Source organism: Watersipora subatra, chromosome 5 (assembly GCF_963576615.1).
Source record: "Watersipora subatra chromosome 5, tzWatSuba1.1, whole genome shotgun sequence".
Classification (NCBI taxonomy): Eukaryota; Metazoa; Bryozoa; class Gymnolaemata; order Cheilostomatida; family Watersiporidae; genus Watersipora; species Watersipora subatra.
The window spans coordinates 10,560,691-10,581,436 of record NC_088712.1 but is presented as its reverse complement, the minus strand read 5'-3'; the positions used below and the strand labels follow the sequence as shown (position 1 = coordinate 10,581,436).

Sequence of the window (20,746 nt, the reverse complement as noted above, 5' to 3'; positions counted from 1 at the left end):
AAAGTGAGTCGAACTTTGTCCACTTTCTTCTAGCAAACTTGGCACGCAGCCAGCAGCAAAGCTTCACCTAAAATGTCAAGCGCTACTCTATAATGGGATCATTAGACATTAATCTTTCTGGGGCAGCTGTTGAAAATTTAAACATATTTCAAGAATGTAAACATTTTGATGTAAACCAGCAGTACATTGAGTCAAGATAGTATACACAGATGAGTAGCTACTGACTGCTGTGTTAAGCATGTATAATTGGGAACTTTAAGAGCTTTTACATATTCCTTTTTATTTCCTCTATATAATTATTTATTTGTTCTATTTTTGGCATCCTAGGTGAAAATGTCGTATAGAGGGGAGTCCGTAGCAATTATTGAATAGAAACATACCCTGATAAAGAACTTCAAAAAATAAATAATTATGTATGCACATAATAAAATGTATGTATTTAGTATATTTAGTACGAATAAAACTAAAAGACATTGTGTTCCATATCATAAGGCAGAAAAATCATATAGGAACAACATTATAGACTACCCAAGTGCGCGCTGTATTAAGTTCATTGTTGGAACCAGTAATATGGAAATGGATTTATTATATATAGCAATAAGGTAATTACATCTTCAATTTTTTAAGTATACAAAATTATGAATTTTGAAAGACTAACAAACATGAATGAAGAATGGAAACCTGCTACTGATGACAAAGGTACAGAAACACCAATCAGAATACAGTATATTTTATAACCTTGTGTAGGCCTACCAATATCGATACTATATCTTCTTTTCTCAAAGCCCTCAACCCATTCAGTTCTTCAACAAAAAATATTGTTTTATAAGTTATCGACTGTTAATAATATTTCATCATTGTTCTTATTGAAAAAAAATACATGAGTTTTGATTAGAATGTCCAACCTATTTAAGTTTTTTAAATCATAAAAGCGAAAATCATATAAAATGCTAATTTTCTCCTTGAACAAATCATTCAGAATCACTAGCAGCAAAGTTAGTGGAGAGACAGCTATTCAAGACAAGCTTTTTAATCATTGTGTAGCAAATTACAGAGCAAAATGTGGCCAACTGCATCTACATGTACATTGAAGCCACTCAACCAACATTGATTAATCTCTCTTAATTTTTATATAAAAGTTTATAATTTATATTAAGAAAGAGAAGGCAGCAACTCAGACTGATGAAGCAGCAGCTATGGTTGTAGCTGGAATATTGCTATGTTCTTGCTTCTCCAGTTAGCTACAATTAGTCTGTCTCCAGAGATGTCCATGTCAAACACCTTACCACTCTCAATAGCGCTGTCTCTCAGCTCTGAGACTACCTCACCTACAATATAATAAGTATTATCAACACTCACAGCCTGTTCATGAATCTAACACTTTTTAAAATAATTTAATCAGATTTGTCTAAAAGTTTACACTGTAATCTTCAGCTTCTCAGAAAAATAGGTAATGTTGGATTTATCCTTCCCTAGCAAAAGTTCATTCATCACTGAACTGACATAGCACCACGCAACAGCTAATTAGTTGGATGTGACTTAGAAAGCTGTGAAATTTATGTCATAAAAACACAATGAAAGTTTTAAGACTACACCATTCTTCCATACTGCAGAAAGACTTTGACATTTTTTTGTTCGTTACTGTATTGCTTTTTGTGAAAGAACAATATTCAGTTTTTATTCATAGCAAGCTTCAAGCTTCAAACTTATCAATGTTCCAGTTCTGCTCCACCTTATTTAGCGATGTTTACACTAGGCTAAGATTACAGCACTAGTCTAATTACTGCTAGAGCAAGCTTCTCTTCCTTGCTTGACAGGCTGCCTTTCCAGAGCCAGTCATGATTAATACAAATAGACTAACTACCAGCTGATTGGGTTATGAACATGTTGCAGAACACTAATTACAAATCTTATGTTGTCTCTTACGGTCATAGAAATGTTGGCAAGATGCCAAATACAAGCTACGAGAAAGTGTCAGTAGCAGATTAAAGATGTCATCCAGATAGAAATTATCTGTGTGGCCTGCAGTTCAAGGCACACATTCAAAGGCTTATAGGCAATTATATGAGATTTGTTCAGGATGAATTTGAATTGGTTTATAAAAAGTATGTTTCTTGTAATTAGAAGCTCACGCTAGTTTTATTTTACTTCAGCTAGCTGACAGGCAAAGCGCGTCTTTTCATATAAGTTCAAATTTTACTAAAACCAGAAAAAACAAGTGAATAAGAAAAAATATTTTAAATTTTATTTATATTGTGTATCGAAACATTTGATGACCAACATCTTCTTTTCTATCATAATATAAATGATAATAAAGTGATCAGATATTATTTTTGCTGAATTTTTTTAACTTCATATACATTTTGTTCGCCTCCTTTTTTAGTTAATTTTCATTAATAGTAATAATTAATAATATTTATAGCAAGTAGACTATCAGAGCTCTTTATTATTATGTATAGTGTTTAGTTTCACTATGATAAGTAGTCAGGGTAGCATTACATGGGTTTACATCAACACTATGTATCTAATAGTATATCTATCAATCACTACATTGTACAGCATATTTGTCAACACAACTGCTCACATATATTCTATATATCATTTATAAGTAAACTAACCAGTTGAGCTATCCAGGATTCTCACAGTGCTGCTGTTGGATGCTGCCACCAGGGTATACCTATCTCCATAGCATGCTACTCCCAGTGGATGAGGCACATCTTTACAAGTCCAAAGCAGCTGACCTTGAGAGATGTCTATCAAGCAGACTTGAGATGAGTCATGGCTAGACACAACAACCTTGTCTGATCCTGAAACACAGAGTGAGACCCAATCATTTTGACTAAGCTGAGGACAAGAAATGTCTTTGAGTTTATTCCCTGTCAGTGAGTAGATGATGAGAAGCTTGTTCCCTCTGTCTGGAGCAACTATTTTATCACAAGTGATGGCTAGTCCTGTGCGTATGCCACAAGTATCACTGTGACTCCACGAAGTGACCCGATTTCCCTGCTGATCATGTACATAGATGGTCCAAGGATCACCATACACTGTTGTATATAGTCTGTCCTTGTAGACCTCCATTGCTTTAGGGTAGCTGTTGAATGTGATGAATGAACCTTTTACTTGGTAGTTGTCAATAGTAGCTACTGCTTTATTATCCATTCCAGTTAATATTTGAGAGTTCCAGACTCTTGTTGATAAAGGATTTGATGGTAAAGAGACTGTGTGAAGGAGTTTGAGGGATTTTGGAAGAGGTTTAGAAGATCGAAGCTTTAGCTGTTCATCAATTAGAAATCCGTCAGTGGAGACAACTTCTAACATTATCTCACTACTTCCACCTGTAAGTATTTAAGTATAAATAGATGCACAAATAACTTATTTCAAAAAGTTATTGCAAGGTGGATGAAATTGTTAAACAATAACTATAGGATATTTAGTTTCAAATATGCTTGCCAACAATATATCCATAAAACTTGTATTTAGTTTGCAATCTAAATACTGAAAGTAAGGACATAATTTTAGATTTTTGGATGGTTGATTATGCATAGTTTAGGGCAACTGAAAATTTGTTGAGAGTTTATGGGTGCTTCAAGATGTTTTAATTAAAACCTGTTCTTTAGATTCTTCATTTGGTTTCTTCTTTAAAGTTGTTCACTGCTTGATCAACAGAGTTATGCATATGAGTCTGTCATAGCACAATATGCCAATAATACATTTAACACTGATTAGGAGGTATTTCATAGCAATGCTAGAATTGTTTCAAACAGTTACTATGAAAATATCTTTTCAAAAGGGTAACAACAATTTTATTGCAATATTTTCATACTATTATTATACTGTGTGCATATGAAGGAATTTCAACTTCATTCAGTCAGCTGTAAGTTTAATGTGAAATGGTATGTACAACACAGGCACGCAAATAATTTTCTGGATTAAAATTATTTGCAGTAGCCACCTTCATGTGACCTAATTACATGACACAGATCCATACTATTCGTTAAACGAGTTCAACGAAACTCATCTCCAAGGTAAGCTTACAATTTTATTAGATCAAACACATGATAGTTGCAATATTACAATAAAATATGCATGTGGTTGATAAATTTTTTGTTTTATAAAGTCAGCTGTTTAAATTCATCTCCAATTATTTACAAATGCAAATTTGTTTTAGTTGTATCAATGCTTTTAACCAGTTTTACAAGTCTATGGATCAATATATGACATTAATGTGATGAATAAGGGTGACTGGGCAAAACCCAAAAAATTATTGAGACACGCAACTGGCCAGGCATATGAAAAAATACTGTCAGCCAAGCCTGGCCGAGAAATGCTCGAGTCATCTCTACCCGACAGGGCTCCTCATCGTGCTCGACGATGAGGAGATTGAGCCAGTCAGAAGTACAAATGCCGGACAAGCCGGCAGCTGAGCTGGCATCACAAAGACTGACATGCTGCCATGCCAGTCCAAGCCGGCCACCTGGCCACTAGAAAAGAATTGCCAAGCTTAATTTTCTGAGAAGACATATAAGGAGTCAGACAATCAAGAGAAAGCAGATGATAGGAAAGCCTTCCCATTGAAGTATTGATGTGAATATATAAATTAATTCTGCTCTTAAAAGCAGCATTGTTTTGAGGTTTTCACAAACCTTTTTTGCAGGTCAAGTCCAATAAATTCCCCTAGTCGAGCAACAACGGCACTTATCAATAAATTCGATTTAGTCTGTTATTGCATATCTCCCAGCTGGACACGTGTAGACTCATAGTAGTCATTAGTTTCTGTTATGATAACATCTCAAAAAATGCTTACATTTTATTCAGTAGGAAAAAAATATAAAAAAATACTCCAGGAAAGCTGAGCCAGCAAGTGGGATGAAGTTGGGGGCTGAGTGAGAGGAAAAGAATTGGAGCCATGGCAGCTTGTCACCATCAAAGTCAGTGAAATTTTGTAAACCATTACAGGCTAAGGTATAGTTAAATTTCCTTAGCCACTGTCCCACTAGCAGTTATAACACAAGTATTCTGCTTATTGGGCTTCTACATGTATATAGTGGCAGTTGTCGTTTATTCACAACATGATAACTTGCAAATACCACATTATCAACATCTGAGCTCTCTCTCAGATAATCTTTTCAAATCTTTTAAGATGTGGTTGCATCAAAAAGGTCAATTTCTTGAAATTAAGTCCAATAAAAGACTAAAACATCAGCTAAAATTTGATGTCATTTTTGTCTTTGTAGACTAACCCTGTGCAGAGATATATGCGTTTGAATGAGGCCATCTTTTAGAAAGCTCAGATTCCAGCGGGTGCTTCATTCATGATGTAACGAGGGATACCTGTGACAAGAGCCCACAAGCGATAAATATAAGATCTCTTCTTGAGCCAATCATCAGGACGAAATTTTTATATAAGTCATATTAATTGTTATCAATCGTAAAACGAGTTGTTTGCGATGAAGAAGATTCTCATTGTTAGGGAGATTAATCTATTAATAGTTAGTTACGCACATCGACTACCAGTAGATTACTAGTACATGCATCGACATATTTATTTTACATTAATCATCAGACATGCAGACAGTTTATGGTTAGAGACGACAGGCGTCAGCAGCGTTATGCTGCAGAGGAAGATAGGAGAATGGAGGTAAATCTATTCTCAACTTTGAGTATCCTATATATACTTATATTCTAAGCTAACGGTAATAATGTTAGTAGTCATGAATACATCTACTAATAAGTAAAGTTATAACTTTTTGCTATCACGAATCATTGTTGCCTAACTTTTTTAATTGTTTAACAACTTTTTATCGTTTCACCTAGCGATAGCATTTTCTTTGGCATTTTAGCTAAAAATTTAGATTTATAATTAGAATTCACTTTCAGTGTGTAAAAAGTGAGGAAAATTGATTGATCAATGCTCACCTTCAACTCTCAGAAACAAAGCTTCGGATTGTTGGTTCGGCATATTTATGCCTTTGTTAAACATTTATTTGTTTTGAAAATTACACTCGCAATCTATTTAACTCTCAAATTGAAAGCTTTCAGTAGACACGTGTTAGAACGATATATATATACAAATATATATATATATATATATTATATATCATAATATATATATATACATATATATGAATGACATTTATTACATTGTTTTCAATGTTGCAGGATGCTTGTTTACAGCAGGCCCGTATTCCCTGGGGCGACTGGCCGGCTGAGCTGCCCCAACTTTTAAGGAACTTTCTGCGGCTAGGTAAAGTCAAACTCGGATAACTCGCCCTCGGATAAAATGTCACATTTCAACCTCAAACACAAGGTTAACTCGAACGGATTTGTTTGGTCCGTTCCCACGCAATGATAAATTGCTTCAGATAACTTGACCTCAACATCATTTATTCGAAAAGTTCTTTGCCCAACGGCTATGGAGACGGTTTTTATCACTGTAGACTATCACTTTATTCCAAGCCATAGAGACAAACATCAACTTTTAGTAGTTCTTAGGGGTCATTATTGTCATCAACAGTGGCAAAACATTCTTGTTAATGACTTTTATAAAGGTTTGTAAAATATCAAGTTTTATTAAACATCCGCTTGGCCATGCCCCATCAAAAGCGTGGAAACCTCCGTATGAACTTAAAATAAAATCAGCAAAATTGATATTTGTTAGAACGCTCAAAAGAAAAAGATGTCTTTTTCTGAACGTTTTAACTGCCGTCAAGTTTTGCCTATTTTAATTTAAAAACGTCTCGTCAGTCACATCACCTAAAACCAAACCAATCTCCAAAAATAGAAAAATGTTGATCCTTTCTGATAAAAAATTTTAAAACTTCACATGAGAGGCCCGGCTGAGGCCCTACACAAGAGAAACCTGTTGGGGGCTCACACCGCTTCCCACTCCTCAACACCCCCAGGCGTTCATAACTAGTCGCCTAACATTAACCGCCCCAACTTGCAACCAGTGAATGCAGGCCTGGTTTACAGCTTCACTACCGGAGCAGTCGTGTCGTTTTGGAAACTGCCATAAACGTGAAAGAAAGACATGAATGTGTGCTGTACAAACCATAATATGTTTTGTTTGAGTTTGCTGCAGTAGATTAATTTGTTCTGTTATATGAACTGAAACAATATGAATGGCCACAACTTGGAGGGATGTTTTTAATAAAAACTTTGTGATGCGATGAAAATCTTTTGGCTTGTAAAAAATTATATTCATGTAATAAAGTATTATTGTTGAAAACAATGCAAAACATGATTTGCAGAACATATTGAATACATTAGAGCCCTGTTATCATCTGTGTTAAAATCTTTTCTCATAGATGGTTTATGGAGTGTAATCAAAGCTGTATTGACAGGTACTTTTGGATAGCTCAACTCAATTCTAACGGACCAAATATTAAGTTCAAAAGATTTTGTGCTCCACTCTACTAGCTGAAAACAGCCAAGTCCACAAACCGCCAAACATGCAGCTACAAGAAAGGTTTTATTAACCCTTTGTCAGAATCGGTGGGTTAAGTGATTTCAACGAACTTGATGTTGTTTTGCGTTCACTATTTCGATCAACTCATAAAACCATTGGTTTTGTTCTTGAATTAACTAATCGAGTGGGACCAGTAAAATTTTCTACAAATTGATACTAATAATGACTAGATAACATAGACTATACATGACTTTTTTTGATGCAGTTGGTTTCACCATATATTTGAACATATTAATTTCAATGATGGCGGCGTGCCTATTTTGTTTAGTAGCTAGTTTCCGGTGTGCGTGTAGCAACTGAGAACTTAGCAGATACAAAGGCCTTGATGAAATAAGCTAACTCGACAACCTAATTACAGTAACCAGTAGAATTGGTAGTCAGTACTCAAATGTTTACACGGCATTTAGAGAAAGCTAATATGACAAGTTTTGAATTTTCCTTTTTTGAGGCATTTGAGACATTCATAATAATGTATCTGTAGCTAAATTTTAAACTTTATTCCAGCCAACATGAGCAAATCCAAAATATAATTTATGCCAATAGAGCTGCGTAGGACTAGACTTTTATCGCAATAGCCGATGTGAATATGAGAGATAGAGACAGGCTGTATCACTCGTTACATCATTTTGGTCAAGCGAGGGCATGTTTTTTTGGCCTGAGCATTTTTACCGCAATCAGTTTTTTTCGATTTCAATCTTCAAATATCTTGACAATGAGATCGCCTAACACAACAAACAACATATCAACTGAAAGAGAAAAAAAAATACTTTCTCTTAAAATCAACTCAAACTTGATGCAACCACGTCTTTAATCATTGATAAATCAGTAATAAATATATTGAGGGTTTGAAAACATTGATATCTACTTTTTGTGTTAAATAAGCGACCGTCTCATCAACATCCACGAAAAACGACATAAAAGATGTTTGCCCATGGAACTGATAAAATATATTTATGTCATTTTCTAACAGCAAAATGGCTTACAAGGTAGTTATACTTATACGCTAAACAAATTGTTTAGAAAACCATTTATTACAAATTTGCAATTATTGATTATGTAACCCAATTAAAATATAATATATGAAATATATATAAAGTTCTTACATTTGGTTGTTGAAATAACATGGTGACAAAATTGTTTTGTAGTCTTTAACTTTTTTCACTTTCAAATCAATTTTTTTAACGGGACATAAATCCATATTCAGTAAAACCTGATAGTTGAAAAAGACACGTATAGATCGCCATGACATTTAAACTTTAGTCTAGAAAACCTATTTAATACCAAAATAATTGGTGGAAAATTTTACATCAAGTAATGCCTTAGAAAACACTTAGAATGCCTTGCTGTCGCGTATAGCTGACGTACTGATGCAACCCAGATTAGCCTAAGAGTTAAACAATTGCTGATCATTCCAATTTACTAGCAATTGTAGATATTCCACTTTGTATGGCAAAGTTCTAGTCTAGGTTTACAGGCTGCTAATTATGGAGAATGATAAAAAAAGGACCGACAATGCACTAAACTTTGCAGAAAAGGACATTATTGTTTGATTATACAAAACATTTTTTTACAAACTCACACATGACTTACTGATTGCAGAAAAAGTTTCTGTTCTTATTATTTCTACTCACAAATCAAATGTTGATAAAAAAATACAAAGGAATAATAGGGGATGCCTGTATTTCCAGACCAAAGTCACTAGTTGGGTGTAGTTGAAAAGATGTTTGCCAAATGGTGAATCTGGAAAAATACAGGGCACAGAGTTTTTGGAACCAAAATGTCTGCCAAAAACGTGGAATATCCTTAATTTGAGTTTGTAGCTTTTTTGCAGCAAATATAGTCTCTTAAAATGACCAATAAAAGGCTGCCAAAGCTGTACCTTGATAAATCTGTGTCACATATGTTTTATTTGTTAGTTAGCTATTCCCTAGCAGTTTAAATATTATATAGAATAATCCAGTGGCAATTTCAAAGGTACTGATGTACTTACAAAAACGAATAACTCAAAGTTTGTGTGAAACTTTTACTGATGTCTCAAAGCAGTTGCATATTTTAATGATTTCAAGTGTAATGAACATATAAGTCAGCTTCCTGCATGGTGTTTTTTAAATATTGTAAATAGATATTGTTTTAGATTTTCAAATTTTCTGCTAGTATTATTATTTGATAGTGTTTTTCTTGGAGTGATAAAACTTTGATGTGAACAGTCAGCTAATGGTGTACAATATTTTACCAAGTGGAAATTAAACTTATTCTAGCGAGTGGGCTGAAATAGGAAAATGATTTATTGTGGTTCTAATTATGGCTCATCTACAGAGTATCCGGAAATAAAAGTTTTCCTGACTAGACTTACTTTTCTCTCTAACTTTGCTGACTGAAGGTACTTGTACTGATGGTATGATTTCATCAATCAGCCTTTGTATCTCATTCTTTGTGTCCCTGTAGCTAGAGACTAAGTCACACTGCAATAACAGTATAAACAATGGAAGTCTTCAAGCAAAAGAGACTGTGAGGCAACAAAACATACACAAATCACCAATTAGCTACATTTTAAATTATTTGCATAATTCCTATGCATTTTATAAGCTGCTGCTGAATTGACACACTTTATCTGGGTGCGTGTCTGGCTCTGCGTGTGGTTGTGTAAGCATGTGTAAGTAGGTATGGTTGTGGATAAGTGTGTAGGGAGGTAAGTGCGTGTTGGCGGCGTATGCCTACTAAAACTATCAGTATACTGACAGCTCATATTCCATAAGCAACATGAACACATAACAGAGCAATATGAAGCTATATGGGAAACACATGGACTTATTCACATTTTAAGTTTAAAGCTCATGAAGTTCAGAATTGCACTATAATTAAAGGTTTCCAAAATCAATAGCTGTAAAGAATACCACATCAACACAACTCTAATATTTAGTTATTTCTTAAAGTTACAATACTGTGAGGGTGATTCAGTAAGCGAAGACCCTAATTACTTTAATAAACTTCCATTTAGACTATGCGATAGTGCTCTGGGTACCATTTAACTACAAGGCTTATAGCTATCACTGCAAGTGAAAACCCACATCTAACATCGGCCCTGTTTTCTGAAGTTACATGACCAAAGCTGCCCCTCTATAAAGCTCTAAATTGGAAGAGCAGAAAACTGTGATAATATGTTTAATGCTGATAAAAAGAGTAGAGCTAAATACATGACACACTGTCAAAAGTCTATAGAAGTAAATGTATGAAAAGAATAAATGTCTAGAAATGCAAAAACGCTGCAGTGCAAACTTGAAGCTTTAGTCGAAGGCTTGTCGAACCTCCGTGGTAGATCTGAAAGACCTGTTTTGGCTTAAAAGTTTAAGGTGATCACATCTAGACAAGCTCATGTTGCAAATATTTCACGTTCTAAATTGGCCTGTTTTAATCTGGTTCTGTCAACAGCAGTAAATTTGTTGATGCGCTACAACATTTTCCTTTAAGTTAGGTTCACAAGGAGAAGAATGTCGTCAACTGGCACCATTCTTTAGCAAGACAATTCTAACCACACACAGCCAAAATCACTCCAGATAAGTTTGCAAGTATTAACTGGAGGTCTGTCAGAATTTCAACTCCAAAGTTAACTCCTAGTGGCTATTATCTGTTTTGACCAACAAAAAACGCTTTAGGCGGAAAGCACCTTTTCGCTATAAAAAACGAATAGGAGAAACACTCACTGCATAGTAGACCAGACACCTTATATTCTGGCCGGGTCAAAAATTTAGGAGATTAATAGAACAAGTGTATTGAGATGCAAGCAGTCTATGTAGAGAAATGACATACTCGACAATGTTATATGTTTCAAATAAAAACTTCCAGATTAAAGTGTCTTCACTGATTGAATGATGTATATACCTGATGAGCATGCTTGGCTTGAGACTCTGTTTTGCGCATGATATTTCTTATTTGGCTCCATTTCTTAAGTATCTCATCTTCAAGAAAGTCTGTCATGAGCGTTTTGGTTATTAGTCGATCCTCTGTATATTCAGCTTCTAGCTGTTTGTACTTAGACTCCAAAGCTTTGATCTTCAACAAGTTAATCAATCTTATGACTACGTTCGTCTTAAATGCACTAATACTGCTACATTCAAAAGCGTTTTACTGACTTTGACAAAGTATTAATTAGTATACAATAGCTGGTTATCACCACCTGCAATTGTGGAAACCATCCACAATAGACTACACTGTCAAATACATCACAATAATTGCATAACTACACAAATGAAAATTTAAAATTATATCATATATGGCACATATGGAAACATTATGTTTATCATGTATAACCTCACAAGATAAGTTATTGTACAGTTTAGTTTTACTTTGTGTAATATTATGAAAAGACTTTGACAACTGCTAATAGAAAAGACTATTTGAGAAAAGGTAGTATACATCTTAGAGACAAATTTTTGAGTTGTTAAACAGCATAAATCAAATATATATTATGCTGACGCAGAAGCACTTTTGTACAGTTTTTTTGAATTTAGTTCACTTTAAAATATAGTCAAAATACATTTTTGAATAGAAGTTTATCTGTGATCCACTTGACCTCCCATCCAGTCATACATAACAAGTTTATAAAAAAAAGTCTGCCATAGCAAAAAATTAACAGAAATAGATTCACAACAAGAGCATTACTACAACTTTAGAGGCCTTTAGATCTTGTATTGTTATTCAAGTTGATAATTATCTATGCTAACCTTTGTATATTATAGTAATGTTATTAACCTTTATATTTATAGTGTTATTATCTAGCTCTATAGGAATTAGTATGACAATATATTGAGAACTGTTCAAAAGTTTTAGCATTTTAACTAATACTATCTTGTTAACTAATAACATTTGGAGTTAAGAAATGCTTTGTTAAACATTTGGCAATGTCATTACAACCTGTGCATCCCTTTTATCATGAATTTTTTGCACCGTCTCAGCCGTTTCCTCGTCATATTCAGCAAGTGTTTGAGAAGTGAACTTGAAGATTCGTTCCAAGCCCTCTTCCTTCTCAATCATCCCTTTCTTTAGCTTGTTAATCTCATCATTGAGCTGTTCAGCAAGCTCATCCAATGACATCAGCTGATGAGACTCTCCTGAAAAAAAATAAAAGTTCCCAATCAAACTTGTACAATTTTCCTAATTACGAGAACATTTAGCTGATTGTCACTAAAAAATTTTTATATAAAATTACAGGTTTTGAAAGAGATAAAGCGGTGACAAAAACTAAGCAACATTTAATAAAATTAATTATTTATAAAGTTAACCCTTTCGCTGCCAAAGACGCATTTATGCGTTTTCTAGGGTCGAGTCCCACACACGCATAATTGTGACTTTCCCAGCAATTGCGTAGTAACTTCATATTTTTATTTGTTGACAACATAACCAAGATCTTTATGATTTTCAAGATATTGACAACTTTGACTGAAGATATCTTTATAAAACTAGCCTAAAATAACAAAGCAATTTTAAACTTTTGTTTGAGAACTACTAATCAACAACGAACAATTTTTGTGTGAGTTCATAAAACACCGCAGAAAACAGGTAATTTATTATGTCGGTGACGTTATAGCCAACTCAGATTTAGATTTTCGTGGTTATACAAATAACTAAAGTAGCAGCAGTGACTCTGATAGTGGTGGAAGTAATAGTTTTGTAAGAGTAAGGAACATTGTGGAGGATTGTCTTAGCTTCGTAGCGATCGCTTCACATAGCTTTATCGTTGCACAAAGTATAGATACATTGAATTTTTTGCATAGCAGCGTTAGTTAAAATGATGACAAAATAAAATATGATACAAAAAATGTTCTAGATAGAGTTTGAAAATGAAAAAATGTTGTATGCATATCATCAAGCAATATCAGCCATTTTCGGTAAAATAGCTGGCACTAGACCAATAGCAAAATTTGTACATGGATGGCAGTGAAAGGGTTAAAATGTAAACTGGTTGGGAGTGAGTGGCTAGCATATAAATACCTGCTGCAGTTATTATGATATCTTTAATGTCTAGGTAAGAAGGTATATAAAATGGGTGTGTGATATTAAAACAAGAGGTGAAGTTTTAACAAATATATTATATATACTAAAAAATAATATCAAACAGTTGAACAAATACTATCAATGATCCATCACTAAACTACATATCAAATAGGTATAATAACAGTAGCAAGTCAAGGTTGTCTTGGTGAAACTATTCATAAATATGAAAGCTCTCTGCATTGTATTACCTACAAAACTTACTTTCAGTATTTTAGTAATCTAACTAGGACAGTTAGTTTATGAGGTGAAATAATTAATTCAAACCAGTGAGAATTGTAGAATTTTTATGACATATTTTAAGTTTACTGTGTAATAAAATTAGCCAAGTTTTTCTTATAGTCTATGCACAACGATCTTAACATTGTTACCACTTACCATCATCACAAAACTTGGCTTTTCGAACGCATTCAATGCAGATCATCTTCAGACATTTATCACATCCCAAACTGACTGGCTTGTCAGTGTGATGAGTACAGACTCTGCTTTTCTGACTCTTCAGTAGTTCATACTGCTCCATGTTTATAGTTGGATGAATGTTTTCAATCGCTTCATGGTACTCTCGATGCAACTAAAATGCAAAGTTTGTCAGAACAAATGTCAAAGTGACTCAAATCTAGATAAATGGGGTGTTCAAAAATGATTCGAAGGTGCGATGAGAAAGATATTCAAAAAGTTTGATAGTTACTTCAAGCGACCAACAACTTTGTTCACACAATAAATGTGTATGTAATCAACCCAATTCTAGAGTTAACAGATTACTATTCGCTATGTATTTCAATGTAGTTGCACAATTTTAATTTTCCAATACAAAGCATTAAAAATGAACCAATTTTAACAAAAATATGATTTGGTAATCAAATTGATATTTTAGACTTACTAAAACCATTTAACAACTTCTAACTTTTTCTATTTACTGATAGTTACTGAGGAATGAAAACAAAGGATGAGTAAAACAGTTGCTTATCAATAGAAACTTAATATCATCTAATTATATTATTCGCAGTTATGGACTGTGGTTGATCATAAATAATTACAAAAAAGTCATTACCCTATAAACAACCTTAGTTGGTTTCAACAACATAATACAAATTTGACAGAAAACATATTACTTCAAAACTACAATTTAAAAGAGTATCACAATTAAAAAAAACTGGTGGCTGAAATTACAAAGACTGATGATAATGAAGTACATGTACGTCTTGGTAGTTAGTTGTAGCAAAGGTAGCAGCAGTGTTTGTAGCATGAGGAAAATTTTTAAAAGCTCTATTTTGCTCAAACCTTGACAATATTAAATAAATGGTAACTATGATGTGAATGATTTTCTTGTTGTTCATCACTTGTGAGATGCAGAGAAAACCTGACTGAAACTTTTAAAGATAATTAGCAACAATGCTTTTTCAGTTCACACTATAAAAACTCTGGCTTGATCAGAACATCTGAATAAATGAAATGTAACCAGCAACATTTGCTAGACAGCTACAAAATGAGATCCATTACAGATAACCATAACAACCATATTCAGCAGTGAATTGTTAATTAGTGAGGCAGTTTTGATAACTTAGAAGTTTAATTATTCCTCAATGCCTGATGCTGAAATGTTGAATAAAAAATAAGCTATCAACTCATTCATATGTACCTCGTGATGCTTTACACAATAAACTGTATCGCACAGGGGACAATAGGAAAATGCTTGCTCATTATCCTTTCCTTTCTTTGCGCAGAGATCACATGACTTCGGCTTATTCTTGACAATATCATAGGCTGGCAGCCGTTCGAGAGGTTCCTCACAGACTTGACTATAAGAAAACAAACATAAGATATTCATAAACATGTAAAAAAACGATTCCTTACAAAAAGTTTGGTACACATATTTACATTAGGTTTGATTTCACCATATGAATTCAACAAAATTTTTGGCCGAGTTCAATGGAGGCAGTTGTTGTGCTTATTATGTACATGGAAACGGCAAGGATTTCAATGATCTATTCATCCAAAACTTTCTCAAAACGCTTTAAATAGATACAACTTTTTTCAGATTGCCATTCCTCTAGTAAAAAGTGGTCCGTAATATTTCTCTTCCAACTTAGTGGAAAAGTTGGAGTTGCGATTTCTTTAAAAAAGAAATCGTTTTCGTTGGACGACTGCCGTAGACGCATTATTGTGACTTTCCCAGCAATTGCGTAGATAGCTAATTTTATTATTTGTTGACAACGTAACCCACCGTCTTCAAGGCTTTTATGAAATTGAAAATGTTGTCCAAAGATTTGTCTATAAAATTAGCCTAAAATAACAACACAGTTTTAAACTTTTGTTTGAGAATTTTTAATTTAGAAACGAACATTGTTTTTGTGTGAGTTTATTAATTACCGCGTGTGAGTCAGAAAACAAGTAATTAGTTAGGTTGATGGCATTATAGCCAATTTAGAATCAGATTTTTGTAATTATGCAGATAATTAAAGCAGCAGCACTGTCTCTGATAGTGGTGAAAGTAATAATTTTGTAAGAGTACGGAACATTATGGAGGATCGTTTTAGCTTCGCATCGATCGTAGCTTCCTATAGCTTTATCATCATACAAATTACAGATCCATTGAATTTTTGCATAGCAATGTTGGTAAAAATGTTGGAAAATTAAAATATGTAACAGAAATGTTCTAGGTAGAGATTGAAATTGGAAAAAATACTGTTTACATATCACGAAACAGCATCGGCAATTTTTTGTAAAATTGCTGGCACTTAGCCTATACCCGAATTCGTACATGGTTGGCAGTGAAAGGGTTAATACTATTGTAAGTTTTTTACAAGTGTATAAAATCGGAGTAACTTTTATACTTTCACCCAGAATAATGGTGAACCGCTGTTTTGTTCTGTTTGATGACATTTGCTCTGAGTTGCCCTACTAGTTCACCAGTGTTTACCAAATATCATTGTATTATGAGCACATTTAGATTTATTTAGAGATATTTATTAAAAGTTTAAAAACTTCAGTTGGTTTGAAAAATGCCCAGAGTTACTGACACTTTCCTTGTCAGGAACAGCCTGTTCTAAACATTTATCTGCTCACAAAAATTGTTTCTTTATAAAAACAACATTGTTTGGCTTTCTCGCCAAATTAAGTTGAAAAATGTTTTAATGATGTCGGCTAAAAGTTAGAGTGAAAATGAGCCAGTAACTGATAGGTAATCAATTTTTAGTGATGATGAAATTTTAGCAATGATAAGATTGAAGTTCAGTAAAATAGTCAAGAACATCTATACATACAAGTATAAGAACTTAGTTTGACGTCTGGGTTTAAAAAGCTAAATTCAATAAAGTTAGCATCAAAAATATTGATATATGTCTGTCTCGACGGTAATAAATCCCTATGGTATGAATCGAACATAGGACTTTGTAATGCTACATTGCATTGCAGAACATATCCATTAAATAAACTACAATTATATTATATATGTAGCTATATTTTCAAATGTGAACCTTTTGTTAGTAACTTTTGATATATACACTACACGTACTGAATTTAAATGGTATTTACCACCAGGCAGGGGCCTGGGTTAGCAGAGAAGCCAGACAGCCAAAAATTATCATTGTTGTGATCAATTACCATTGTGTAACTGGACAGTGTTGACTGCTCAAAGAGCTAAAATGAACAGCGTATTTTTACAGTGTTGATGTAGAAAAAGTAGGTATCTTTTGCGTAGCTAATAAAATATTTTTATTCACATCTGAAACGTAAAACATCGACTTCACTAAAAAATAATTAAAGATTTAAATAGCTGCCCTAATGAAACCTATTAGTTGATTGTCGGTCAATATGTTTAAAAATGATATGGGAGAACCAGTTTAATACATTTTGACTTAATTAAAAATAACAGTGACTTTAAATAAAACTGCTTTAAGCTGAGTGATAAGAATTGTGCACAAAACTACATTTAATTTCTGTCATGAGCAGAAATAACAAGGAATGTCCAAGCAGCAAAAAGAGAAAACCTTGTTGGCATCTTAAACTCTAATGTGCATTGTGAAGTGTTTGTAGGGTGACTGTAGCTCTGTAACTCGTATCAACTTCCTGCAGTTTTATCAGCTAATACATGTAGGTGCTTTTTAAGTAAATGAATTGCACTAGTTGCTTCTACCAAGTGAACAGTCCATTTTTGGAACGCCTGCGCCATAAGGACTTTGAAAAGTAATATACACGTAAGTTGTCTAATCTGGTCTAAAATCCTTCCAAGCTTACCTCCTCAACCCTTCAAAAAAGAGAAATAGACTTGAGGTTTTATTTTAATAAATGCAAAGTTACTATCCTAGTATTGGTTTGTATCAGCAACTTTGTTTAGTTTAAAAAGTTTGTATCCAGTTTTTTTCCTATTTCTTTTATTAGGTTTATAGTCAATAATTAATGTAAAATTACATTAACCTTTCAAACACTATCCGTCCTTGTCAATTTCATGTCGGTAATTCTAAGCAACTTGTCCAAAAATTCTAAGTTTTTAAACTTTTTGGTAGATGTTTCAAAATGTGCTCCTTTTGCTATAAAACCAATAATATGCATTGATTTACTGAGTGGTCTCAATTTTTTATTAATAACTGTATATGCAATTCTGAGTTAGAAGGACTCAAAAACTCCACATTAACTCTTTACATCATCTAAAACTTAAATCATAGAATTAGGTGCATTTACGGTACTTCGGCCATTGATTTTGTTAAGACAAACACCATTAAGGCTATCCAAGTTCCTTAGACCTTAAAAAGGCTATGTTTGCATGAAGAAAAATATGATGGCTGCATGGCCTCACCACGAGTTACTCTGATTGGATATTTTTTTCAAATGAACAAATCTATTTTTGTAGATCAAAAAGTATTATTATAACTGAGCCACTAGTGATCAATATGTAAATGTGCAGGTTACTGAAGGGAGAAAATTGTAACAAATTTACAGAACTTACAGATTTATTTTCATAGATAAAACATGATGAATATCACTGAGCCGCTAGTATTCAATACACAGGTAACTTTTTACTGAATGGAGGAAATACAAAGAAACTTCAGTATTTTTAAAAGGTTTAGTACTTACAATACCATGTGTACACTTTTAGTTGAAAACAAGTATGTGACATACTGCCGTGACTAATTATCTCTATTCATTTCCATTCTGCATTTGGTTAGATAATTTACACAATTATTGTTCTATGTTTAGATATTAATAACATGAGATTTAGCAAAATGGTGGGACTTTAAAATATTGCTCTGTCAACTTGCTGTCTAGATTGGTCAATGTAAAATAAGAGGAGGTGATAACCATCAGCAGGGTTCCTTGTATACCTTAAATGCTTATTTCTTCAAGCCGGTGTGAAAGCTTTAGTGCTTGCCAATATTAAAAAAAACATTGATGCTTGGTTCTCTCCACAAGAAAAAGGTGATTGTATCCTTACCAGTCACTACTAGTTATCTATAGACAGCTGCTTCAGCTTATCACAAAGTCTCTGTGTAAGATCAATTACCATGACAATATTGAATCTTTTTTTAAAGAAAACACACAGAAACTTGTATTAGATTCTGTTAGTAAAATCGCTGTTTCCCTATTATTTGTAATTGTGTCTGTTTTAAGTATTCTGACTCAGTTTTTAGAAATTGGTTGGCTAAACATGATTGTCAATAAAATACTCGAAAGAAGAATACATGGAAAATGACAACACTAATTGTTATCATTGCTACAGTTGATATATGTTAGTGTGTTGAAGCTCTTTGGAACTGTAAACACCATAATGGCACTTCTGCTTGATCTGAGTGTTTCAACCACAGTGAATGGTGTCAATTTTAATATCAACACATGCTGGCAGTCACATTACCTCAAACATCAATAGTTCAAAACATATGATAAAATATATCCCTTTGGTTGGGGAAACGACCAAAATTTTGTTTATCGGTCGCATTGGGAAGCAAAATTTATGTCGCTTTAGGTAGACGTTTTTAAAGCTGTCGCCTAGCAACATTATACAAAGAATATGAACACTAGTAAGTTTTAAATATCATCAACAAGATATTAGTCGATGATTTACAATATGAAACGATTATTTGAGAGGCGTTGCTTTGTGCTAAAAGCAAAATAAATCTCACCTCCTTGGAAAAGAACAAAATTTGGAAAAACCAGTCAACATCGGCTCAACTTTCAAAAGGTAAAATAAAAGATTATTTGATACTGTGATCATTAGTGACGTTTTGTCTGATCAGAATATAATAGTTCAGATGATATAAACTTTTTGGACTTTTAACATACTTGGAATATACAAAGAAAAATGATCATTATGGTAGCTCGCATGGCTACGTTATAGCATTTGACCCTACCGAAAGAAATGCTTCCAAGCGTTTCATACAGGAAAAATTGCACATGGTTGTATTTTTTTGTAGTATTAGATATGTGAATGAATGTTTACGTACAAAATATTTGGTTCAGAGAAATAAATTTAAGATTTGAGCTATGCATGTTCATAAAATACCAAATTTATTGAATTTTGAAAGATAAATCACACGACTTTTGGGGGTTTTGCCGGGCTTTAACCCACCGAAAGGGATATCAACAGCTTTCATGTTAAATCTACAAATAAAATTTATGCAAACTATAGTTCACGCACTTCTTTAAAGATGTGGTTGCGTAAAATTTGAGTTGATTTTAAAATCAAGTATATTTCTTTGTCTATCAGTTGATATGTTGTTTGTTGTGTTGGGCAATCTCATTGTCAAAATGCCAAATATTGTCAAATTGTCAAATATGCCCAGACTTGCCCAAAATGATGTAATGTGTGATACAACCTTTCTCTATCTCTCGTGTTCACATTGGCTATTGCAATAAAAGTCTCGTCGTCTGCGCCTCTACAATTTATTTTGTGTTTGCTTATGTTGGCTGGAATAAAGTTTTAAATTTAGTTAAAGATACATTATTACATTACATTACCTTTACATATACAGCTATATCTATTCCTGGCCCTCCTGATAAGGCCTGGTTACCTGTTTGGCCCTCCAGCAAAAGTATTTGGGCACCTTTGCTCTAGTGCTTGCAATTTTTCAAACAACTAAATCTTGTTCTTGCTAATTCAGCAAGGAGTGTGATTATAGTCCTGTTACCAGAAAAGATAAATCATGGAAAAATTTCATGGAAAAAGGGTAGCACCAATGTATTTGATTGATTACATTAGTGAGCATGAAGCCTTTTAGTTAATTCAGGTGTCCTAAC

General features: G+C 33.4%; 1 protein-coding gene across 1 annotated transcript in view; it reads right to left on the bottom strand.

Moving 5' to 3' along the window:
- Positions 1 to 425: 425 nt before the first annotated feature.
- The window catches only part of LOC137396228 (uncharacterized), a 31,975-nt gene continuing 11,654 nt past the window's right edge, over positions 426 to 20,746 (bottom strand). The window contains exons 3-9 of the mRNA XM_068082413.1: positions 15,156 to 15,315; positions 13,895 to 14,087; positions 12,380 to 12,576; positions 11,348 to 11,518; positions 9,822 to 9,930; positions 2,619 to 3,335; positions 426 to 1,328 (exon numbers count right to left, since the gene is read on the bottom strand). Coding sequence (XP_067938514.1) covers positions 1,195 to 1,328; positions 2,619 to 3,335; positions 9,822 to 9,930; positions 11,348 to 11,518; positions 12,380 to 12,576; positions 13,895 to 14,087; positions 15,156 to 15,315 — 1,681 coding nt within the window. The 3' untranslated portion in view covers positions 426 to 1,194. The remainder of the gene's footprint in view (positions 1,329 to 2,618; positions 3,336 to 9,821; positions 9,931 to 11,347; positions 11,519 to 12,379; positions 12,577 to 13,894; positions 14,088 to 15,155; positions 15,316 to 20,746) is intronic.